The 26,241-nt window shown below is 43.7% G+C and overlaps 1 protein-coding gene across 1 annotated transcript; it reads left to right on the plus strand.

Moving 5' to 3' along the window:
* Nucleotides 1-520: 520 nt before the first annotated feature.
* On the plus strand, nt 521-25,201 carry NLRP9 (NLR family pyrin domain containing 9). The gene is made up of 9 exons (XM_070451875.1): nt 521-825; nt 3,626-5,189; nt 10,453-10,614; nt 15,465-15,632; nt 16,865-17,035; nt 19,983-20,153; nt 22,426-22,596; nt 23,345-23,515; nt 24,893-25,201. Exons 1-9 carry the CDS (start codon nt 546-548, stop codon nt 25,044-25,046), a joined length of 3,012 nt encoding a protein of 1,003 aa, XP_070307976.1. The 5' UTR covers nt 521-545; the 3' UTR covers nt 25,047-25,201.
* Nucleotides 25,202-26,241: the final 1,040 nt, after the last annotated feature.

Raw genomic sequence — 26,241 nt, forward strand, 5'->3', positions numbered from 1 at the left:
GCACACTAGGCTTCCCTGTCCTTCACTATCTCCCGGAGTTTGCTCTAATTCATGTCCCTTGAGTCGGTGATGCCATCCAACCATCTCATCCTCTGTCGCCCCCTTTTCCTCCTGCCCTCAATCTTTCCCAGCATCAAGGTCTTTTACAATGAGTTGGCTGTTTGTGTCAGGTGGCCAAAGTATTGGAACTTCAGCATCAGTCCTTCCAGTGAATATTCAGGATTGATTTCCTTTAGGACTGACGGGTTTGGTCTCCTTGCAGTCCAGGGAATTTGGTTTAGTATCAGCCACATTTTCAGTTGCTAGCACTGAATTCACATACGTGGTTTTGGAATGTTGAGAAAGGATGGGGTACTTCCCCACCAAGTGAAGCTGGGAAGATAGAGTTTAAACAAGAAATGCATGATACGATATCCACATCTGTTGAGATTTAACTTCATCATGACACCCTTCTTCCCAGGTATCATATCACCTATTGCTTCTTTTTGAGAATTTCCCCCTTTCCCCACAGCTGGAGAAGTCCAGCTCCGCAATCCCATGACGAGATGGCCGAATCTTTTTTTTCTGACTTTGGCCTGTTGTGGTACCTGGAGGAGCTCAAAAAGGAAGAGTTCTGGAAATTTAAGGAGCTCCTCAAGCAAGAACCTCTGAAATTCGAACTCAAGCCCATCCCGTGGACCGAACTAAAGAAGGCTTCACGAGAAAATGTGTCAAAGCTGTTGAGCAAGTATTACCCGGGAAAACTGGCCTGGGACGTGACCCTGAGTCTGTTTCTTCAGATAAGTCGGGCTGATCTCTGGAGGAAGGCTCGGAATGAGATCCGACGTAAGTGTCCTGGAAGGGATGGGGGGCTGGGACCCACGGGGGTGGCTGGTTTACTGGGAGTTTCTAACGAAGGTTGCATTGTTACTGAGTTAGCGGCCACGCCTCCATCTGTTGAGAATGTGTTAGGGGTCAGTAGGACCCTTGGAAGTAGTAGAATTGCAAGCCAACTCTGGTCATTCATGGGCCAGAGTGGTTGGATAATGTCCTCAGACCATTAATCTAAGTGTCTTCTCCTCATTTTTCTGTTCCAAGATGAGTCACTGCTAGTTTAGAAGATCCCCTGGAGAAGGAAATGGCAACCCACTCCAGTATCCTTGCCTGGAGAATCCCCTGGACAGAGGAGCCTGGCGGGCTACAGTTCATGGGGTTGCAAAGAGTCAGACCCGACTGAGCGACTGAGCACCTGGGGCTTAGTGTCTGTGTCACCAGGACTGCGGAGATGGAATTCCATGATGCTTCTGACCCACCCTCCCCCTTTTTCTTAAAATAAATTTTTTTAATTATTTTTTTTAATTGAAGGATGATTGCTTGACAGTACTGTGTTGGTTTCTGCCATATATCAACATGCATCAGCCATAGGTATATGTATGTCCCCTTCCTCTTAAGCCTCCCTCCCACCTCCCACCTCATCCCACCCCTCTAGGTTGTCACACAGCCCCAGTTTGAGTTCCCTGCTTCACACAGCAAATTCCCACCCATTTTACACCTGGTAGTGTATATGTTTTCATGCTACTCTCTCCATTTGTTCCACTCTCTCCACCCTTTTTCTGATTAAATATTTTTTTATTGGAGTAGGGTTGACTTGCAGTGTTGTGTTAGTGTCTGCTGTATAGCAAAGTGACTCAATTATACATGTACATGTGTCTACTTTTTTTAGATTCTTTCATATGGGTCACATATTTTTCACCAGACTGGCACAAGAAGCTAGCAGAATCCTAAGATGAGGAAATAGACAGCAGATGCCCCTGCTCCCACAGGAAGCACTTTTCGTGTGTGATGTTGTTTCATTTTTACCATGACTCTAAGGTTTGCAAATGAGAAAAACGCAGACCTAACAGTGCCCCCTCATGTTAGATGACGTTTCCAAAAGGGACACAACTGACTCAGGACCAGTTATTTTTGACTCACTGAAGGGCTTTACATCCTCCTCTGGGCGAGTATGCCATTTTCTTTCCCTCAGAGAATAAGATCAGTTGAGTTGTAAATTCTGGCAAACAGAGTGACAAAATACCAGACAAATCACCCATTAACTTTTTCCTCTTTATATATATATATATACACACACACACATATATTTAAATTTATTTTTGAGTGAGTGTTTGATCTTAAATTGGAATTCACGAACGTGGAAACTCTTCCAATACTTCTTTATATTTTATTTTTCTGCTCTCAAGATTCTCTTTTATCTGTTTTCATGGCTTTATTATGATTTCTTAAAAGGAATTATTGTTGATTTATAATGTTATAATGTTGTGTTAGTTTCAGATGTATAGCCAAGTGATATATAATCTATATTATACATTAAAAATGTTAGTAATAATTTGTTGTTGTTTCATCGCTGAGTTGTGTCCGACTCTTTGCAACCCCGTAGACTGTAGCCCACTGGGCTCCTCTGTCCATGGGATTTCCCAGCCAAGAAAACTGGAGTGGGTTTTGCCATTTCTTCCTCCAGGGGATCGTCCTGACATGTAATTTATATATTATGTATTATAATGCACAATATACATAAGTATTATATAGTAGATAAATTATATAAGGTATATATATTTTACATTCTTTTCCCTTATAAGTTATTACAAAATAATGAGTAAAGTTTCCTGTGCTATGCAGTAGGTCCTTGCTGGTTATCTGTTTTATACATGCATGCATGTTCAGTCGTGTCTGACTCTTAGTGACCCCATGGACCATAGCCTACCAGGCTCCTCTGTCCATGGAATTCCCCAGGCAAGAATACTGGAGTGGGTTGCCATTTCCTTCTCCAGAGGATCTTTCTGACCCAGGGATTGAACTCATGTCTCCTGCATTGGCAGGTGGGTTCTTTGCTGCTGAGCCATCATGGAATCCCTAAATAAATACCAGTGCTTATGAATTCTTGACTGGGCAGATAGTGTTCTCCTAGTTTGAAGTGTAATCCCCGGGTGTTCATATTCTGTGTAAAATCTGGGGCAGATTTTTTTTTTTTGGATTATGTTTTTCTCTCAGTCTATGCCCAGCAGTGGGATTTCTGGGTCATATGATAGTTTTATTCCTAGGTTCTTAGGACACACTGGGAGAAGGAGAGGCTGGGATGAATTGAAAGAGGAGTACTCACATGTACACACTACCATGTGTAAAACAGATAGCTAGTGGTAAGCTGCTGTGTAGCACAGGAACTCAGGTTGGTGCTGTGTGATGACCTAGGGTGGTGGGATGAGAGGCGTGGGAGCAAGGCTCAAGAGGAGGGGATGTATGTATGCATATAACTAACTCACATTGTTGTACTGCAGAAAATAATGCAACATTATAGAGTAGTTACCCTCCAATTAAAAAAATCCCATAAGCCATAATGGAAAAGAATATTAAAAAAGGATGACTATATAACTGAATCAGTTTGCTGTACAATAGGAATTAAGAACATTGTATGTCAACTGTACTGCAATAAAAATAAATAAGAAAAAAAACCCCAAAGTTTATGAGCCTGGTCCCCCATGGGCATACATCAGTCTTTGCACATGTGTTTGAGTAAATCCATAGGGTTTGTTCTCAGTACCAAATATGGGGTGTATTTTTTAAAAATTGTCTTCTGTCCCTGTTAATTCAGAGGAGGTAAACCCGTATAGAAGCCACATGAAGCAGAAATTCCAAGTCCTGTGGGAGAAGGAGCCCTGCCTTCTGGTTCCTGAAGATTTCTACAAAGAGACCACAAAGAGTGAGTACGAACAACTGAATGCTGTCTACCTTGACACCCTCGAGCCTGGAGAGTTCTCACCCACTGTGGTCTTGCATGGTCCTGAAGGGATTGGAAAAACAACCTTTCTGAGAAAAGTGATGCTGGAGTGGGCCAAGGGAAACCTATGGAAGGACAGGTTCTCGTTTGTCTTCTTCCTCACGGGCCGTGAAATGAATGGTGTGACGGACATGAGCCTGGTGGAGCTGCTCTCCAGGGACTGGCCTGAGTCTTCAGAGCCCATTGAAGACATCTTTTCCCAGCCAGAGAGAATCCTCTTTATCTTGGATGGCATGGAGGAACTGAAGTTTGACTTGGATTGCAACACCGACCTCTGTGAAGACTGGGAGCAGCCACATTCCTTGCAGGTTGTCCTGCGGAGCCTGCTGCAGAAACAGATGCTCCCAGAATGCTCTCTGCTCCTCGCACTCAGCAAGATGGGGATGAAGAAAAACCACTACTTGTTGAAGCACATTAAATGCATCTTTCTCTTGGGGTTCTCTGAGCGCCAAAGGAAGCTGTATTTCTCTCATTACTTCCGGGAGAAGGGTGCATCCTCGAGAGCCTTCAGTTTTGTGAGGAAGAGGAGCTCACTCTTCATCTTGTGCCAGAGCCCCTTTCTCTGTTGGCTAGTCTGTACTGGCTTGAAGTGTCAGCTGGAGAAGGGAGAAGACCTGGAGCTGGACTCTGAAACCATCACTGCTTTGTACGTGTCTTTCTTCATGAAAGTATTCAAATCAGGAAGTGAGACCTGTCCGTTGAAGCAGAGAAGAGCCTGTCTGAAAAGCCTGTGTACCTTGGCTGCCGAGGGTATGTGGACTCGCACGTTCCTGTTTTGCCCCGGGGACCTCAGGAGGAATGGGGTGTCCGAATCGGACACCTCGATGTGGTTAGATATGAAACTTCTTCACAGGAGTGGTGACTGCCTTGCCTTCATCCATACCTGTATCCAAGAATTTTGCGCAGCCATGTTCTACATGTTCAAACGACCCAAGGACCCACCTCACTCGGTCATTGGAAATGTGACCCAGCTCATCACCAGGGCCGTGAGCGAACACTGCTCCCACCTGTCCTGGACAGCGGTATTCCTGTTTGTGTTCTCAACGGGAAGGATGACCCACAGGCTGGAGACGTCCTTCGGTTTTCCACTGTCCAAAGGGATAAAGCAGGAAATAATGCAAAGCCTTGACACTTTAAGTCAGTGTGACCCCAATAATGTCATGATGAGTTTCCAGGCATTGTTCAATTGTTTGTTTGAGACCCAGGACCCAGAATTTGTAGCCCAAGTGGTGAATTTCTTCAAAGACATTGACATTTATATTGGTACCAAAGAGGAGCTGATAATATGTGCAGCCTGTCTGCGACATTGCCATAGTCTGCAGAAATTTCACCTGTGTATGGAACATGTCTTCCCAGATGAGTCTGGATACATCTCAAAGTAAGTCCATGTATTAATTCCCTCTCTCCTACATGCCATATTTGTGCCAGTCCCAGATGGGCTTCGCTGGTAGCTCAGATGGTAAAGAATCACCCATAGGGCAGGATACCCGGGTTTGATGCCTGGGTTGGGAAGATCCCTGGAGAAGGGAATGGCTACCCACTCCAGTATTCTGGCCTGGGAAATTCAATGGACAGAGGAGCCTGGCAGGCTGCAGTTCATGGGGTCGCAAAGAGTCAGACACAACTGAGCGACTAACTCTCACTTTTTACTTTCTTTCCAGCCCCCAATGGGTATTTCATAAACCATTGTACTTTTGTACTTAAAAAAACATGACTTTTGTAGTCAAAGAGACACTGGTTTGAGTCCTTGTACTGCTATTTGCTAGTGTTTTGACCATGAACTGTGAGTCTTCAGTTTTTCCATCTGTATAAACAAGGGTCAGTGTCTTACTTCATAGGGCCAATGTCAGGTTGAAAGGTAAGCAGTTTTTACTGTTGCCAGAACAATGCTCCCCCGGCCCTGCCCCGTCAACAACACACCTCCATAGCATTTTAGCATATCCTGATAATTCCACTGGGAAGGCACACTTAGAAGACTGTGCCTGATTTCCTCCAGATTTTGCTTATGTGTCTTTTCTCTTTGCTGATTTTATTTATTTTTAAAAATAAATTTATTTATTTTAATTGGAGGCTAATTACTTTACAATATTGTAGTGGTTTTGCCATACATTGACATGAATCAGCCATGTGCCCCCCATCCTGACCCTCCCTCCCACCTCCCTCCTCATCCCATCCCTCAGGGTCATCCGAGTGCACTGGCCCTGAGCACCCTGTCTCATGCATCGAACCTGGACTGGTGGTCTATTTCACATATGGTAATATACATGTTTCAGTGCTATTTTCTCAAATCATCCCACCCTCGCCTTCTCCCACAGAGTCCAAAAGTTTGTTCTTTACATCTGCGTCTCTTTTTCTCTCTTGCATATAGGGTCATCATTACCATCTTTCTAAATTCCATATATATGTATTAGTGTACTGTATTCACATTTCTCTCTTCACTCTGTATAATAGGCTCCAGTGTCATCCACCTCATTAGAACTGACTCAAATACATTCTTTTTAATGGCTGAGTAATATTCCACTGTCTATATGTACCACAGCTTTCTTATCCATTTGTCTGCTGATGGCATCTAGGTTGCTTCCATGTCCTGGCTATTGTAAACAGTGCTGCGATGAACATTGGGGTGCACGTGTCTCTTTCAATTCTGGTTTCCTCGGTGTGTATGCCCAGGGGTGGGATTGCTGGGTCATATGGCAGTTCTGTTTCCAGTTTTTTAAGGAATCTCCACACTGTTCTCCATAGTGGCTGTACTAGTTTGCATTCCCACCAACAGTGTAAGAGGGTTCCCTTTTCTCTGCACCCTCTCCAGCATTTATTGTTTGTAGACTTTTGGATAGCAGCCATTCTGACCAGCGTGAGATGGTACCTCATTGTGGTTTTGATTTGCATTTCTCTGATAATGAGTGATGTTGAGCATCTTTTCATGTGTTTGTTAGCCATCTGGATGTCTTCTTTGGAGAGATGTCTGTTTAGTTCTTTGGCCCATTTTTTGATTGGGTCATTTATTTTTCTGGAACTGAGCTGCAAGTGCTGCTTGTATGTTTTTGAGATTAATTCTTTGTCTGTTGCTTCATTTGCTATTATTTGCTATTATTTTTTCCCATTCTGAAGGCTGTCTTTTCACCTTGCTTATCGTGTCCTTCGTTGTGCAAAAGTTTTTAAGCTTAATTAGGTCCCATTTGTTTATTTTTTCTTTTATTTCCAATATTCTGGGAGGTGGGTCATAGAAGATCTGCTGTGATTTATGTCAGAGAGGCTTTTGCCTGTGTTTTCCTCTAGGAGTTTTATAGTTTCTGGTCTTACATTTAGATCTTTAATCCATTTTGAATTTATTTTTGTGTATGGTGTTAGAAAGTGTTCTAGTTTCATTCTTTTACACGTGGTTGACCAGTTTTGCCAGCACCACTTGTTAAAGAGATTGTCTTCTCTCCATTATATATTCTTGTCTCCTTTGTCAAAGATAAGGTGTCCATAGGTGTGTGGATATATCTCTGGGCTTTCTATTTTGTTCCATTGATCTATATTTCTGTCTTTGTGCCAGTACCATACTGTCTTGATGACTGTAGCTTTGCAGTATAGTCTGAAGTCACGCAGGTTGATTCCTCCAGTTCCATTCTTCTTTCTCAAGGTTGCTTTGGCTGTTCAAAGTGTTTTTTTGTATTTCCATACAAATTATGAAATTATTTGTTCTAGTTCTCGGAAAAATACTGTTGGTAGCTTGATAGGGATTGCATTGAATCTATCGATTACTTTAGGTAGTATACTTATTTTCACTATATTTATTCTTCTGATCCAAGAACATGGTATATTTCTCCATCTATTTGTGTCCTCTTTGATGTATTTCATCAATGTTTTATAGTTTTCTATATATAGATCTTTTGTTTCTTTAAGTAGATTTATTCCTAAGTATTTTGTTCTTTTCGTTACAATGGTGAAAGGAATTGTCTCCTTAATTTCTCTTTTTTTTTTCTCATTGTTAGAGTATAGGAATGAAAGGGATTTCTGTGTATTAATTTTATATCCTAAAACTTTACTGTATTCATTGATTAGCTCTAGTAATTTTCTGGTGGAGTCTTTAGGGTTTTCTATGTAGAGGATCATGTCATCTGCAAACAGTGAGAGTTTTACTTCTTTTCCAATCTGGATTCCTTTTATTTATTTTTTTCTCTGATTGCTGTAGCTAAAACTTCCAAAACTATGTTGAATAATAGTGATGAGTGTGGGCACCCTTGTCTTGTTTCTGACTTTAGGGGAAATGCTTTCAATTTTTCACCATTGAGGATAATGTTTGCTGTGGGTTTATCATATAGGGCTTTTATTATGTTGAAGTATGTTCCTTCTATGACAGATTTCTAGGGTTTTTTTTTTTATCATAAATGGATGTTGTATTTTGTCAAAGGCTTTCTCTGCATCTATTGAGATAATCATATGGTGTTTATCTTTCACTTTGTTAATGTGGTATATCACATTGATTGATTTGTGAATATTGAAGAATCCTTGCATCCCTGGGCTGATTTTAACTTGCATTCTTTCATCAGGCTCAGGCTCCCAGCTCACACTTTAGCTCCCAGCTCACACATACCCTCTTTCACTGTCATTAAAAAAAAAATTAATGTATAATTGAGGGACTTCCCTAGTGGTCTGGTGGTTAAGACTCCATGCTTCCACTGCAGGGGACATGGGTTTGATTCCTGATTGGGGAACTAAGATCCCATATGCTGGGCGACATGGCCAAAAAAAATGTATAATTGACATACAACAATTATATTGGATTCAGGTGTGCAGCATAATTTTCAATATTTGTATATACTGTGAAATGGTCACCACAGTAAGTCTAGTTAACATCTTTCACCATACATGAAAAGTGAAAGTGTTAGTTGCTCATTCATTTCCCATTCTTTGTGACCCCATGGACTGCAGCCTGCCAGGCTCCTCTGGCCCATGGAATTTTCCAAGCAAAAATACTGGGGTGGGTTGCCATTTTGCTCTCCAGGGGATCTTCCTGACCCATGGATTGAACCCAGGTCTCCCGCATTGCAGACAGATTCTTTACCAACTGAGAACCAGTTAACATCTGTCATCATACATAGTTACAGATTATTTTGCCCATAATGAGGACTTTTGTATCTACCCTAATGTTTGTAGCAGCCTTATTAAGGTATGGAAAGAATCTGGGTGTCCATCGACAGATGAATGGATAAAGAAGATCTGGTATATATACATATGTATACTAATGCATATATATGGAATCTAGAAAGATGGTACCAAAGAATTTATTTGCAGAACAACAATGGAGAAACAGACAATAGAGAACAGACTTATGGACACGGGGATGGGGAGCAGAAGGTGAGGTGTATGGAGAGAGTCACGTGGAAACTTATATTACCATGTGTAAAACAGATAGCCAGTTTGTGAATCTGCTGTAGGTCTCAGGGAACTCAAGCAGGGTCTCTGTAGCAGCCTAGAGGAGTGAGATGGGAGGGAGGTTCAAGAGGGAGCGGACGTATGTACACCTGTGGCTGATTCATGTTGAGGTTTGACAGAAAACAACCAAATTCTGTAATGCAATTATCTTGTACTTCAAAAATAAATTTAAAAAGATGCAATATAGATAGAATATTACTCAGCCATAAAAATCGACATCTTGCCAGTTATGATGGCATGGATGGATCTGCAGGATATTATGCTTAGTGAAATAAATCAAAGAAAGATAAGTACTGTACAATTTCAGTTATATGTGGACTCAAAAAGATAAAACAAATGAACAAACATATATAGTAGTGTATACATGTCAATCCCAAATTCCTTATTTATCTCTCCTCCTACCTGTCTTCTTTGGTAGCAGTAAGTTTGTTTTTGAAGTCTGTGAGTCTGTTTCTGTTTTGTAATTAAGTTCACTGGTATTATTTTTATTTTAGATTCTGCATACAAGCAATATCCCATGATATTTGCCTTCCTCTTGCCTGACTTACTTCACTTACTTTGATAATCTCCAGGTCTATCTATGTTGCTGCAAATGGCATTATTTCATTCTTTTTTAATGGCTGAGTAATATTCCATTGTGTGTGTCTGTGTGTATGTATATACACTACATCTTTATCCATTCATCTGTTGATGGGAACATTTCAGTTGCTTCCATGTCTTGGTTATTGTAAACAGTGCTGCAGTGAACATAGGAGTGCGTGTATCCTTTTGCATATATCTGCTTTTTTCTAGATGTATGCCCAGGAGTGAGATTGCTGGATTGTATGGCAACTCTGTTTTTGGCTTTATAAAAAAATTAATTTATTTTGGCCTTGCTGGGTCCTTGTTTGCTGCCTGCAGGCTTTCTCTTGTTGTAGTAAGCAGGGTCTCCTTTCCAGCTGCAGTGTGCGGGCTTCCCATTGTGGTGGCTTCTCTTGTTGCAGAGCACAGGCTCTAGAGCATGTGGGCTCAGGAGTACAGACTTAGTAGTCGTGGTGCATGGGCTTAGTTGCCCCAAGGCACGTGATCTTCCCAGATCTGGGATCGAACCTTTGTCTCTTGCATCGGCAGGTGGATTCTTTACCACTGAGCCATCAGGGATGGAAGCCCTATTTTTAGCGGTTTAAGGGGTGGGTTGAGTGGAGCCACGGGAGAATCATGTATTTGTCTTCCCACAGCACCATTGAGAAGCTCACCCTCTGGCGGGATCTGTGCTCAGCATTCACCGCCAGTGAGGACTTCGAGATGCTAAATCTGGAGAACTGTCAGTTCGACGAGCCCTCTCTGGCTGTTCTCTGCAGGACGCTGTCTCAACCTGTCTGTAAACTCCGCAAGTTCGTGTAAGTCGGGTCTTCACCTGTTCTTTAAGTCAATAGCAGAGTGTCATTTTTTCCCACTTTGGTTTCTTTTAAAAACCCGAGCTACAGTCCCATGTGTCGAAAGCAAATTCTGAGCGCTTTCCTTGATTTAAGATGTTTCCCTGAGTGAGACACAAACTGGGCAAACAGGGAGATGTGAAGACTGAATGTGCCCAAGAAGCTGGGTTGCCAGGTTACAGAGCCTGGGTGAGAAAGGACAAATTTTCTTTTTTTCTGCCGTGAGTGGCCCTAGAATCAGACCTTCCTTCCCATGGCATCAGCTCACTGTGTGCAGACGATTAGCTGTGGAGTTCATGCTGACTTGGAAAAATATCGTTGTTGTTGCTGTTTAGTCGCTCAGTTGTGTCAGACTCTTTGCGAGCCCATGGACTGTAGCCCTCCAGGCTCCTCTGTCCATGGGATTCTCCAGGCAAGAATACAGGAGTGGGTTGCTGTGCCCTCCGGGGGATCTTCGCGACCCAAGGATTGAACCTGCGTCTCCTGCATTAGCAGGCAGGTTCTTTACCACTGAGCCACCTGGGAAGCCCAGGGAAATCTTGTTTTGTGTCAGAAGCAGAATTGGCATTTCGGGGAACTTGGTGTTACCTCTGGGTGACACAACTGTGTGCTTTGGTCTAGCGATGTGTTTGTACTGAGGCCCCATTTCAGTTCCTCTGTCACAGATGTTTTAACTGTGACGTAAAGCTTGCTTGGCGAGCCCAAGAGCGGATAGTCCGGGTAGTTGGTGATGTTTGCTTGGATGCTGGTGGATTGAGAATGGCTGTTTCCCAGGAAAAGGTGGAGGAAGGTGCTGAGGACAGGGGGTAAGAGAGCCTCACGTTCATAAAAGAGAAAAATAGTAAGAATAGCATGGAATGGGAAGTGTGTATAGAACAATTCTTAGGCCCTGAGCTGGTTGCTTTATATGCACTGTCTCCTCTGTCTTGTAACCCTTACAACAATTTCATCATGACCTTTTTACAAAACAAATACCAGAAGCATAGAGAAGGTCACAGTGATTCTCTGATGCTTTTCTTTCTATGGTAGAAAGAGTGCTTTTTATGACAGCTAAGAAGTCAAGGAGAGGAGATGTTTCTCTAATGGAGAGACTGCCTTTATGTACAGAAATGTACTTTTTTCTGTGTAATTTTTTAAATTTAACTTTTATATTATATTGAACTGTAGTTGATTCACAATGTTGTGTTAGTTTCAGGTGCACAGAAAAATTAGTTAAATATATATATATATATATACACACACACACACACACACATACATACATGCATGCATCTACCTGTATCTTGGCTTCCCAGGTGGTGCTAGTGGTTAAGAACCTGTGTTCCAATGCAGGAGACCTAAGAGACTCAGGTTCCATCCCTGGGTTGGGAAGATCCCTGGAAGAGGGCATGGCAACCCACCCCAGTATTCTTCCCTGGAGAATCCCATGGACTGAGGAGCCTGGCGGGCTATAGTCACGGGGCCACAAGGAGTTGGACAGGACTGAAGCAACTTAGCACACAGGCACACATACATGTGTCCACTCTTTTTCAGATTCTTTTCCTATACAGATCATCATACAGTACTGAGGAGAGTTCCCTGTTTGCATAGTAGGTCCTTGTTGGTTGTCTGTTTTATATACAGGAATGTGTATGTGTTAATCTCAAACTCCTAATTTATTCCTTCCCCCGACCTTTCCCCTTTGGCAACCATAAGTTTTGTTTTTGAAATCTGTGAGCCTGTTTCTGTTTTGCTAATAAGTTTCTTTGTATCATTTTTTTTAAAGATTCCACATATGAGTGATGTCATATGGTATTTGTCTTTGTCTGACTTACTTCACTGGGTGTGATCTTCTCTAGGCCCATCCATGTTGCTGCAAAGGCATGATTTCATTATTTTTATGGCTGAGTAATATTCCATTGTGTATATGGCTCACGTCGTCTTTATCCATTCATCTGTTGATGGACATTTAGCTTCCTTTCATGTCTTGGATGTTGTGATTAGTGCTATGAACATTGGGGTACGTGTGCCTTTTCAAATTATGGTTTTCCAGGAGTGGAATTGCTGGATCATATGGTAGCTCTATTTTTAGGTTAAAACCTAAAATCTCCATTCTTTTCTCCTTGTGGCTGTTACCAATTTACATTCCCACCAGCAGTGTAGGAGGATTCCCTTCTCTCCACAGCCTCTCCAGCATTGATAGTTTGCAGATTTTTTGATGATGGCCTTCTCTGACACTTTTGAGGAACTTGGTTTGCCTTTAGGCCATCCTGCTGTCTTCAACCCTGCAAGCTATCACTTTCAAGCTAAATTTAACTCCTCCTTCAGCTTAAGTGTGGCTTCTTGCTATATGCCAAAACCTATATACCAAGACCACCACAGCTGGGGGTGGTCTTGAGACACAGTGTTTCTCTGACTAATTTGCCATGAAGAGAGAAAAGATATCTCTTGTTTACCCTGATGTCTCCAGCAGCCAGCAAAATGCAGAGCTTTCCAGGTGCTCTTTAAACTGAGGTCGAGTGAATGTATGGCTCCTTGCATTCTGGACGTGGTTTATTCATTTCACAGAAAGAAACGGGCTTATAAATGAATTACTCTAGATCCTGCATGGATAGTAAAAAATGGACCTTGTCGCAGTGTTGTCATTTTATTTCTTCTGGAAGCTCTGTCAAAAATAAAGTAGGGGACTGACTTGCTCATACATTAGTTCAGTGGTTGTTGTTCAGTCACAAAGTCCTGTCCAACTCTTTGAGACCCCACGGACTGCAGCACGCCAGGCTCCCCTGTCCTTCTCTGTCTCCCAGAGTTTGCTCAAACTCATGTCCATCCAGTTGGTGATGCCATCCATCCATCTCATCCTCTGTCATCCCCTTCTCCTGCCTTCCATCTTTCCCAGCATCAAGGTCTTTTCCAATGAGTCGGCTCTTTGCATCAGGTGGCCAAAGTATTGGAGTGTCAGTTTCAGCATCAGTCCTTCCAGTGAATATTCAGGGTTCATTTCCTTTAGGACTGACAGGTTTGATCTTCTTGGACTCTCAAGAGTCTTCTCCAGTATATACAGTTTATTGCAAAACAAGGACTAGTGGTCTTATAATTGAGAGATTGGTTGTTGATTTTAAATGGGGCAGATGACTCTGTAAAGGAGGAGACCAGGTATCTGAGACCACCTGAGTGAAGTTATGAATGAAAATGTGCATGTCCTTCCCAGGACCCTGGGATTCCAAAATGAGGAAAACAGTTCCTCTTCACAGTGTACACAGAAATGAGTTGTCATCATACCTAGAGTTTTTTTTTTTTTTAAAGAACTTTTTATTTTGTGTTGGGGTAGAGCCAATTAACAATGTTGAGGTAGTTTTAGGTGGACGGCAAAGGGACTCAGCCGTACAGATGCACGTATCCATTCTCCCCCAGGCCCCCTCCCCTCCAGACTTCCACCAGACACTGAACAGAGTTCCCTGTGCTCTGTACTAGGCCCTTGTAGGTTATCCGTTTTAAGTATAGCAGTGTGTACCTGTCCTTCCCAAAGTCCCTAACTATCCCTTCCCCCCGGCAACCATAAGTCCCTTCTCTTAAGTCTGTGACTCTGTTTTGTAAGTAAGTTCATTTGTATCATTTCTTTTTAGATTCCTCATATAAGGGATGTCATATGATATTTCTCATTCTCTGACTTACTTCACTCAGTATGACATTCCTTAGGTCCATCCATGTTGCTACAAGTGGCATTATTTCATTTCTTTCTAATGGTTGAATAACATTCCATTGTGTATATGGAATGTAACACATCTTCTTTATCCATTCCTCTATCAGTGGGTGCAATAAATGGTAATTTCTGAACCATCATGATCTATTTGTTTTGTGATGAGCCTCCACTGTTAAGTTAATTTACCCAAACTTCAGAATATCCAGGAGAAAAGCAAATATTTGAATCCAGTTTTCTCTACGTTAGGAGCCTGGTTCTCTAACCAGGACATATACCATCTCCTTTTAGTTTGTTTTATTTTTTTTTTTAAAGAAAACTTGAAAAAATTGTCTCCTTTAAAAACACCCTTTAAAAATTTTAGACTGCAATGATCCCTTCCGTGAGGAAGACAGTCTTGTTTGGACATGGGAGGTATTTCCAGATGTAGGAGAGCAAAGAGGCACAAATATGGTGCTTAGAATTTAGCATGGGCTAAGTCTGGTTTCCTTACAATATCTGTGGTGGAATGCAGAAGCGGAGGGACTAGGCAGAAACGGGAGACTTCTGAGCACCTGATGTCTGAAGATCCCAGAGAGAAGTCATAGGCAGGAATAACCAGAAGACAGCTTCCCAGATGGCGCGACTGGTAAAGAACCCGACTGCCAGTGCAGGAGACATGAGAGGCATGGGTTCAATCCCTGAGTCAGGAGGTCATGGCAACCCACTGCAGTGTTCTTGCCTGGAGAATCCCATGGACAGAGGAGCCTGGCGGGCTGCAGTCCATGGAGTCGCAGGGTCAGACACTGAAGTGACTTAACTCACACGCACACCAGAAGAGCGAAATCATTGGAAAAAATTCTGAAGCGGGGAAAGATTGAAGACAAAAGGAGAAGAGGGTGGCAGAGGATGAGATGGTTAGATAGCATCACCTACTCAATGGACATGAATTTGGGAGGTAGTGAAGGACAGGGGAGCCTGGCGTGCTGCATTCCATGGGGTTGCAAAAGGTTGGACATGACTTAGTACTGAATGACAACAAACTGGATATTTTAACAAAAACTAGGAGCCTAAGCATAAATAGTAGGAAGAATTGTGTAAGAGGTATCTTGCTTTGGACTTCATTGCATGAGCTACTGTATCTCTTCGTCTTTTGTAGGTGTAACTTTGCTTCGAATCTGGCAAATAGCCTAGAATTCTTTAAGGCCATTCTTCATAACCCTCATTTGAAATACCTGAACCTCTATGGCAGCAGCCTCTCCCATATGGATGCCAGGAAGCTGTGCGAGGCGCTGAAACACCCAATGTGCAACATAGAAGAACTCATGTAAGTCTTGGGGTTTTCCTCCATGATGTAGATGTTTCCCTGTGTGAACTTGGCAGATCCAACACGCCTATCTCCTTTCCTGTCATTGTCTCTCACATGTTTTACCACGTCCATCTCAGTATCAGCATACCTCCTAATAAGATGAGGATGGATGGGTTCTTAAGCACAAAGCTTCCTCTCAGAAGGTCTGTCCCATCTTTTCCTTTGTGCTCACTTGAGTGACCTCACAGATGTCTTATCTGATTCTCCTTGGCTCTCCTCTCAACCAACCCTACCAAAGCCATAACTCCAGTTTCTTTTCTCTTGAAGACAGTCACAGAGAAATGAGAAAATGAGAAAGGTTATGGATGATCACAAATGTCATCTTGGAATCTGGCAGATAATACCATTGAGGATAGAGGGAAAGTAATTTCCCCCAAATCATTGCTTTCTCTTGAAAATTATCTGGGATGCCTCATTGGGGGTTTCTAAACAGACTCAGTCTGTTTTTCAGCAGGAAGAACAAAGGGAAGTTGTAGAAATAGCAATAAACAAAAACAACTTGTTAAACTCACCAAGAAGACATACTCTTCTCTCCATCAGTAATATGACTGACAGATCACGTGCACTTGGTTAATTTCACCTGTCAAGATTCATCAGGAGGGAGAGGAAGGGTCCATGCATAAGCCATGTATGTTTGAACATACAGGCTTGCTTTGTTGTTGTTCAGTCGCTAACTCAAGTCCGACTCATTGCGATCCCATGAACTGCAGAACACCAGGCTTCCCTGTCCTTCACTATCTCCCGAGCTTGCTCAAACTCATGTCCATTGAGTCGGTGATGCCATCCAACCATCTCATCCTCTGTTATCCCCTTCTCCTCCTGCCTTCCATCAATGTCTTTTCCAATGAGTCAGCTCTTTGTATCAAGTGGCCAAAGTGTTGGAGCTTCAGCTTCAGCATCAGTCCTCCCAATGAATATTCAGGGTTGATTTTCTTTAGGATGGACTAGTTTGATCTTCTTGCTGTCCAAGGGACTCTCCAGAGTCTTCTCCAGTACCACAATTTGAAAGCATTTCTAATTTGAGTGGAAAGCAACAGGGATTCTTGTGGAGAATCGCATGATTACCTCTGCTTTTTAAAAAGTCCGGAATTGGCAGGTGCTGGATTAGATGCCCTGATGCAGTTCAGGGCCAGTTGCACAGACACCCTGTAAACATCCCGGCTGCCCCCCACCACCCATCTCTCCCGCAGGCTGGGGAAGTGTGACATCACGGGTAAAGCCTGCAAAGACATCGCCTCTGTTCTCGTCCACAACAAGAAGCTGAAGCTTCTCTCCTTGTCAGAGAACGCCCTGAAGGACGATGGGGTGCGGGTGCTGTGTGAGGCCTTGAAGAGCCCAGACTGTGCCCTGGAGGCGCTGCTGTGAGTCGGTGTCGGGGAGGGGAGCCTGGGGGAGACGGCACGCGGACCGCCCCCCACACTGCGGTCCAGCAGAGTGGGCTTGTCCCACAGGGGCGCCTGGGGTTGAATTGTTGAATTCTAGAGACGCAAGACGAGCTCTTAGCATCCAGCTTGGGGCCTTGGTTATCATAAAGACGGTTGGTGCTTCTGCAGGTATACTGGGAGCCTGGGCGGGGGGGATTCATTTCATTACGTGCAGGTGTGGAGTGTGGAGCTTCACACGCCCTCAGTTGTCACTGGGCCCCTCCCTCACCCCCAGTGTCCCCACCTCTTTCTTCCTGGAGTTTCTATAAACCAGACTGATTCTTTGCTGGTGGAAATAGAAAGGGTTGTCTATTTACCCGGGGGCGGGAGGTGGGGTGCCACAGGAGAAACTTAGTGTTAACTTCAAAAGAATACCTTAGAGTGGGGGACAGGAGCAAGCTTGCCCAAGTGTATGGAAGTGAATAGGTAGTCTAGAAACAAAGCTTTTGTGTGTGTGTACATGTACACAGGTCTGTATGTGTCTATAGACATAAGTATTACATGCACACACAAAGTGGCATTTACAATAGCAGAAGGCTAGAATATTATTACTGAGATGATTTTTTTTTTTAGATTATAAAAAAGGTCAATACTAAAATAAGTTCCAGGAACTTTAAACATTAAAACCAAACTATTAAAAAAATAAGGGAAAACTATGAACTATAACAATTAGACCAAGAAATAGTTAGAGAAGGCATAATTGTAGAGTCATGGAAAATTTGGAGATTGCATTAAGTGACTGTTAAAGTCTTACATTTTCTTTTTTTCAAACTTTTTATTTTGTATTGGATTGTTGCTGATTAGCAATGTTCTGATAGTTTCGGGTGGACAGCAAAGGGACTCAGCCATACATATACATGTATCCGTTCTCCCCCCACACCCCCCTCCCATCCAGGCTGCCATATAACGTGGAGCAGAGTTCCCCATGCTCTACAGTAGGTCCTTGTTGGTTATCCATTTTAAATACAGCACTGTGTACATGTTTGTCCCAAACTCCCTAATTATCCCTTCCAACCTGACCATAGAGTCTCCTTCTGTTCTGTACATAAGTTCATTTGTATCATTTCTTTTTAGATTCCCCATAAGGGATATCATACAATATATCACTTTCTCTGTCTGTAAAACCTTACATTTTCTTATTTATTTATTTTTTTCATTTATTTTTATTAGTTGGAGGCTAATTACTTTACAATATTATAGTGGTTTTTGTCATTTATTGACATGAATCAGCCATGGATTTACATGTATTCCCCATCCCAATCCCCCCTCCCACCTCCCTCTCCACCCGATCCCTCTGGGTCTTCCCAGTGCACCAGGCATGAGCACTTGTCTCATGCATCCAACCTGGGCTGGTGATCTGTAAAACCTTACATTTTCTTTAAATATCAGAGAAAGCTTATTTCACTGAAGTGTAGTGTTAGTTGCTCAGTCATGTCCACCTCTCTGCAACCCCATGAACTGTAGCCCACCAGGCTCCTCTGTCCATGGGATTCTCTAGGCAAGAATACTGGGATGGGTTGCCATTCCCTTCTCCAGGGAATCTTCCTGGCCCAGGGATTGAACCTGTGTCTCCTGCATTGCAGGCAGATTCTTTACTGGCTGAGCAAAATATTAATTAGCTGTTTATTGTCTGATCTCAAAAAATAAAAGAACTGAAAGGGAAAACCCACCATGAGCGAGTGGCATTTGCTAATCAAAGACTTGTGCATTCCTCCTGCCAAAGGTGCCATCCTGAGATGCCCTGAAGCGGCCAGGCAGGTGATGGGAGGTGGGGGCAGGGGCTGGGGGGGTCATGTGGGCTGGGCAGTGCCTGCCCACATGGGTGGGTTTCTGCCCCTTTCCACTTGCTGCCTGCCACTTGACCATCTCCTGTTGGAATTCCAGATATCTGGCTTATGTGCCATTGCTGAAAGTCTGGAATTCTGTGTGAAGTGTTAGCTAAATCAGCTACATACACATGGGACCCATTTAGTCTTTTTTTTTTTTCATATTCAGCCTTGATCTACCTGATTGCAACTTCTATGCTTCCCTTTATTTTTTAAATTCCCAACAGTGAGGAGATAAGAATTCATAACCACACATTTAAAAGAATAACATTCTTCAAAGGGAACATGTGAAACAGGATGCCATCTATCTATTATAAATAACCAACACGCTGTGTCACAGAGCACAGACTTTGTCCAAGGTCATCTAGCTGGTGGTGCTCTGACTTGGAGCTGGGATCCTGAGATTCTGTCCCCCAGTTTGGGATCCTGTCGTCCACATCCTTCTGTGATTCCACCCTTGCTACACATTTTAAAATTTTTTAAAATTTATTTTTGTTCGCTTTGGGTCTTCACGGCTGCACACAGGCTTCCTCTAGTTACAGTGAGCAGTGGCTCCTCTTGTTTCGGGCACAGGCTCAGTAGTTGCAGCTCACACGCTTCATTGCTCCGAGGCATGTGGGATCTTCCCGGACCAGGGATCAAACCCATGTCCCCTGCGTTGGCAGGTGGATTCCTATCCACTGTACCCTCAGGGAAGTCACCTCTGCTACACATTTTAGTCCTCTTATTTTTCTAAGTGACCACAGAGCACAAGAAAGTTTTTACATGTAGTGTCGTGAACAGATTACCCTGTCGAGCTTATGTGGGCCTCCCAGGCGGCGCAGTAGTGAAGAATCCGCCTGCCAATGCAGGAGACTCAGTTTCGATCCCTGGGTGAGGAAGACCCCCTGGAGGAGGAAATGGCAACCAGCTCCAGTACTCTTGCCTGGGAAATCCTACGGACGGAGGAGCCTGGGGGGCTACAGTCCGTGGAGTTGCAAAGAGGAGGACATGATGGGGCGGCTGGACGAGAATATAGAACTTGTGTCGGTTGATGGGTGATGTGTGTGTCTTTGCAGATTGTCACATTGTTGCTTCACCTCTGCAACCTGTGACTCCCTCTCCCAAGTCCTTCTGTGCAACAGATCCCTGACTTTTCTCGACCTGGGGTCAAACGTCCTGAAAGATGAAGGAGTGATAACTTTGTGTGAATCAGTGAAGCAGCCGAGCTGCAACCTACAGGAGTTATGGTATGCCTGGCTGGGGTTTGTTTGAATGTCAGTACTTGATTTTTATTTTTGGCTCTTGGCAGCCCGGGAAAGGAACAGGAAGAGAGGAAGAACATGAAGTCTTCTGAAAGGAAAAAAAAAAAAAAAAAAGCAAGGCTAAATGGTTACCCTAACTGATACTTCTGGGGCTTCCTGGCTGCCAGATGTGTTTTTGTTTTTTTACTCTACCTCTTCAAGTTTTTTTTTTTTAATTGCAGGATAATTGCTTTAAAGTATTGTGGTGGTCTCTGCTATACATCAATGTGAATAAGTCATAACTGTATATATAATCTCCTTGCTCTTTAGCCTCCTCCCCTCATCCCACCCGCTTCAGTCATCACAGAGCGCCAGGCTGAGGTCCTTGTGCTATATACAGCAGCTTCCCACTGGCTGTCTGATTTATACATGTTGTGCTTGCTTATTGCTCAGTCATGTCCAACTCTTTGCAATTTCATGGACTGTAGCCCGCCAGGCTTCTCTGTCCATGGGGTTTCTCCGGGCAAGAATATTGGAGTGGGTCTCCATGTCCTCCTCCAGGGGATGTTCCCAACCTAGTGACTGAACCCAGGTCTCCCACATTGCAGACAGTTTCTTTCCCATCTGAGCCACAAGAAAAGCCCGTTTTGTACATGGTAGTGTATATATGTCAATGCTTCTTTGTCAATCGCCCTACCATTGTCTCCTTCCCCCACTGTGTCCACCAGGCCATTCTCCATCTGCTTCTCCATTTCTTCTGTGTAAATAGGCTTGTCAGTGCTATTTTTCCTAGATTCCAGAAATATGCATGTATTATGTGATACTCATTTTTCTCTTTCTGAGTTACTTTACTCTGTGTATCAGGCTCTAGGTTCATCCACCTAATTACAACGGACTCAAATTCATTCCTTTTTATGGCCGAGCAATAGTCCATTGTGCATATGTACCCCAACTTCTTTAAACATTCATCTGTTTTTTAAAAAAATGTTCATTATAGTATATTTGCTTTACAATGCTGTGTTAGTTCCCACTGTACACAGAGTGAGTCAGCTATGCGTGCACATGTATCCCCGCTTTTGGATTTCCCTCCCACTCAGGTGCCATAGAGCTCTGAGAGGGTCCCTATGCTGCATGGTGGGTCTTTATTATTACCTGTTTCATGTATAGTAGTGTGTACATGTCAAGGATTTGAGCGCACTCTGGGAGTTGGTGAAGGACAGGGAAGCTTGGTGTGCTGCAGTCCATGGGGACACAAAGACTCAGATGCAACTTTGCGACTAAACAACAACAGCATGTCAGCTATTGACATTTTGGCTGAGATTGTTCTTCCTGTGGAGGACGACTGTCCAATGCCCTGTAGGATGGTGGTAGCTAACCAAAAAAATGTCCCCAGGCACGTCCCAGTGTTCCCTGGGGGCAGGAAGCAAAAATCATTCCTGCTTGAGAACGTAGACACACATATACACACTCTATATGTATTCCATATGGGTACATAGCAGACATGTATGTGTGTATAAATGTGCCTATACCTGTGTCCACATGCTTGCATATACAAATACACGTTTATCAGATTTACATGTATGTGTACATACATGTACACATGTGTGCATGTATGTTCTGTATACACACTTGCATACTGTGTGAGTGGGGCACAATACTGTGAGGAGCCATGAGCTTGGAGACAGCAGACACACAGGGGACATCAAATTATGTGAAATATTCAGTGAAGTGAAAAGTGAAGTGAAGTTGCTCAGTCGTGTCTGACTCTTAGTGACCCCATGGACTGCAGCCTATCAGACTTCTCTGTCCACGGGATTTTCCAGGCAAGAGTACTGGAGTGGGGTGCCATGAGTGAAGTCCTTCCCAAAACATGCTGTGTATACAGAGACTTGAAGGAAGTAAGGGGGTAACTCAGCAGATCCTTGGATAAGAGCATTAGTACCAGCAAGAACAGAGGTCCCTGAGGGGTGAGACTGGGCAGGAAGGAGAATGCAGGGAGCCCAGGGTTGGGCAGAGGGCAGAAAGTGGAGGAACTGCATTGTGTCATCTCTATCATCATCATCTTCTTTATCATCATCGTCACCATCATCTCATCGTCTCTGGTATCATCTCCGTCATCATCATCATCTTCATTATCATCTCTATCATCATCATCGTCACCATCATCATCTCAGGAACACTTGAGTATTTCTTCCTTTACAGGAATAAGTGAACATAAGTGAAGCCGTTACAGATTGGACCTCAGGATCAGATACATTTGTATTTTTTCTCCCTCCAGGTTGATGAATTGCTACTTCACTTCTGTTTGCTGTGTGGACATCGCTACTGTTCTTATCCATAATGAAAAACTAAAAACCCTGAAACTAGGGAACAATAAGATATACGATGCTGGTGCCAAACAGATATGTAAAGCTTTGAAGCATCCTAAGTGTAAATTAGAGAACCTTGGGTGAGTGTCCATGGATGGTGGGAAAGCTTACCTATTTCAAAAAGAAGAAAAGCTGGAGAATGAAAGGGACGAACGGGATGCAAGTTTAAAAACAAGTGTTTCTGAAACAATCTGTTAAGTAAAATGCCAGTCATGAAACCAGGGCTTGCTCCAGCTTGCCATGGGCTGACATGCGGGACTTAGTGGTTTCATTTTTATATATAATTTTATTTGTTTATTTGGCTGCTCTGGGTCTTCCTTGATGTGCATGGGCTTTCTCTGACGGCAGCCAGTGGGGGTGAGTGGGCCCCACTTTCTAGCTGCAGTGCGCGGGCTTCTCATTGCAGTGGCTTCTCTTGTGGAGCACAGGCTCCAGGGCACATAGGCATCAGTAGTTGTGGCTCACAGACTTGGTTGCTCCGTGGCATGTGGGATCTTCCTGGACCAGGGATTGAACCCGTGTCTCCTGCATTGGCAGGCGTATTTTTCACCACTGAGCTACCAGGGAAGCCCTGGGACGGGGTGGTTTCTTGCTGGAGTGGGGGACTGAGCTGTCCTGTGCATTGAAGGAGGTTTAACTGTGGCCTCACTCCACCCACGGGAGGCTAGTAGGACTCCTCGCATGCGTCCAACGTCTGCAGACACGCTGTGTGCCCCAGGTGAGACCCACTTGCCCAGACTGCGACGCCTCTTCTCAGAGGCGCGGCCTTGGCACCTCCAGGTGGTGGGGATGCCAGCCCACCTTACACCGGTGTGTCCCCCTGTGCAGGCTGGAGACCTGCGAGCTCAGCCCCACCTCTTGTGAGGACCTGGCCTCGGCTCTCACCGCCTGCAAATCGCTGACTTGCGTGAACCTGGAATGGATCAGCCTGGACTATGATGGGGCGGCGGTGCTGTGTGAAGCCTTGGTCAGTCCGGAGTGCAGCCTGCAAGTGCTCGGGTGAGTGGATGCTGTTCCCTCGGTGGTGAGTGACCCCCGAGGGAGGTGGGACCACTGTAGGTTTGTGCAGTCTTGGCACCATTGACATTTGGGCTGGAGACTTTTTGCTGGGGGTGGCTCTCCTGTGCATCGCAGGATGTTGGTCAAGCGTCTCTGGTCTCGACCCACTCGTTCCGTTCCCTGGTGCACCTCCTTTGAGACATGATGACCAGAAATACAAACTTTAGGCACTTCTTGGTGGTCTGGTGATTAGGCTTCTGTGCTTTCATTGCCGTGGCCCAGCTTCAATCCCTGGTCAGGGAACTGAGATCCTGCAAGCCGCATGCCCCTCAACCACCAAGGAAAAAAAAAAAAAAACTCTTCCAAACTGCTGAGACAAGATTTTAATTGTTCTTACCACCAAAAGAGAGAGATTGTGTGATCTGGTAGAGATGTTAGCTGACGCTCTGATGGTAATCACTTTGCAGTATATAAACATATCAAACCAATGTGTTGCGACCTTAACCTTACACAATGTTGTATGTCAGGTATATCTCAATAAAATTTTAATTAAATTTTAAAAAGAATGCCCATCATATCTATCCCCTGAAATTTTTTTTAAAAGGCTCCTGGTGTTGTCAAATATCCCCTGATAAGCAGAATCACCCCCAGGCAAGAATGACTCCTTTACTAAAAACACCATCTCCTACTTAATTTGCCCAAAAAAGCGCAACCACAACTCACAGCCAGGAGGGTTTCCATCAAGGACAGAGCAGCGTCTTGACACAGAAGTACATTTCTTGAAGAGCAGTAGTCAATACTGTTTGGAATATTATGTCTTTTCTTTTTCTTTTAAGCTTTGTATTTTGTATTGGGGTATAGCCGATTAACAAACGTGAGTTTCAGGTGGACAGCAAAGGGACTCAGCCATACACACGCACGTACCCAGTCTCCCCCAAACCCCCTCCCATCCAGGCTGCCGCATAACATTGAGCAGGGTTCCCTGTGCTCTACCATAGGTCCTTGTTGGTTCTCCATTTTAAATACAGCCGTGTGTCCATGTCCATCCCACACTCCCAAACTCTCCCTTCCCTCCATCCTTCCCCTCTGGCAACTGTAAGTTCGAGGGACATTACGTTTGCATTTAGAGTGTGTGTAGCTGAGTTCCACAGAATGAACATTTGAGTGCCTTTTGTGTACCAAGACCCTGGTGACCTGCAGGGGAGGGACAAATGGTTCACACCCTTCTTTCTCACTGTCCCAGACTCTAGGAAGGATTTTGTGCGTCCTTTGCACAACTGTCCCAGCAAAGAGTGAAGGGGAACTAGCCATCGGGGTGTAGAGAGGGCAGCACTCATGTATCGAGTCAACACAGCTTCTCTTTTTGTATTTTCCCAGCCTGGACAAATCTTCATATGATGAGGAGATTAAGATGATGCTGACGCAGGTGGAAGAGATGAACCCCAACCTCATCATTTCACACCATCTCTGGACCAATGACGAGGCCAGACTCAGGGGTGTACCTGTCAGACAAGGGCACGTCCTGGAGTAATCTTCTCACCAATGTCCCGCCTGGTCACCTTGGCATCTCCCCTCCTGACACACCCTGTCCTGTAAATGGTTCATCAGAGCCGGTTGATGATTTTGGAGCTCTTCCTTCACAGTGTTCTAGTGATTCGACTGTGGGGTTGACTGTCTGTGCCCACATCCTCTACCTCCCATTAAAGTTCCTATCCTGCCTTGCAATGTGTAGAAGAAAAAAAAAACATGGGTAAACACTGGGGAAAGCATGACTTTAATTTTCTTACCAGATTTCTTGGGGTGTAGGAGGTTGGGGTTGAAGGAACCATGATCGTCTGACACTTCTGACATAGAACTGCTGCTAGGATATGTCTCTAGATTTTAGAATTTATTCCCTACATCTAACATTCCACCCACACCTTTCACTTTGAGTCTGTCCGAATTTAGTGTTTTTTTTTTTAGTTTATTTATTTTAATTGGAGGGTAATTATTGACAGTATTGTGATGGTTTCCGCCGTACATCAGTTTGAATGGGCCACAGGTATACGTGTGTCCCCCTCATCCTGAACCCCCTCCCAGCTCTCCCCCCCCCACACACCTCCAGGATGTCACACAGCGCCGGCTTGGGTGCCCTGGGTCACACCCCAATCCCACTGGTTATTCTGTTTTACACATGGTAACGTATATGTTTCAGTGCTCTTCGCTTAACTCATCCCAGCCTCGCCTTCTCCCACTGAGTCCAAAAGTCTGTTCTTTATGTCTGTGTCTCCTTTGAGTTTTCTGGTTTAGTTAAAAAAAGTGTATTTCAATATCTCTACTTATCCATTAGTACATGCCACTCCATTTTTAAAAAATTCAATATTTTTCAAATGTACCTACACAGTTTAATATTTCTTTTTCAAATATACATCAATACCACACTGACATCATTAAACATTGTCTAGTTCTCTATTGCCAGTACCATAAATTATTAATGCCTTACTGGCCCTATATAGAGTTTTATTTTTGTTGAGTATAATACATTTTAAAAACTTAATTAGCTGAAGTAGAATTGATTTACAAAGCTGTTTTAGTTTCTCCCATACAGCAAAGTGACTCAGTTATATATTTTTCATACTCCTTTCCATTAAGGTTTATCTCAGGATATTGAATATAGTTCCCTGTGCTATATAATAGGACCTTGTTGTTTATACATCCTATATATACTAGTTTGCATCTGCTAATCC

This window comes from Odocoileus virginianus, chromosome 20, assembly GCF_023699985.2.
Source record: "Odocoileus virginianus isolate 20LAN1187 ecotype Illinois chromosome 20, Ovbor_1.2, whole genome shotgun sequence".
NCBI lineage: Eukaryota > Metazoa > Chordata > Mammalia > Artiodactyla > Cervidae > Odocoileus > Odocoileus virginianus.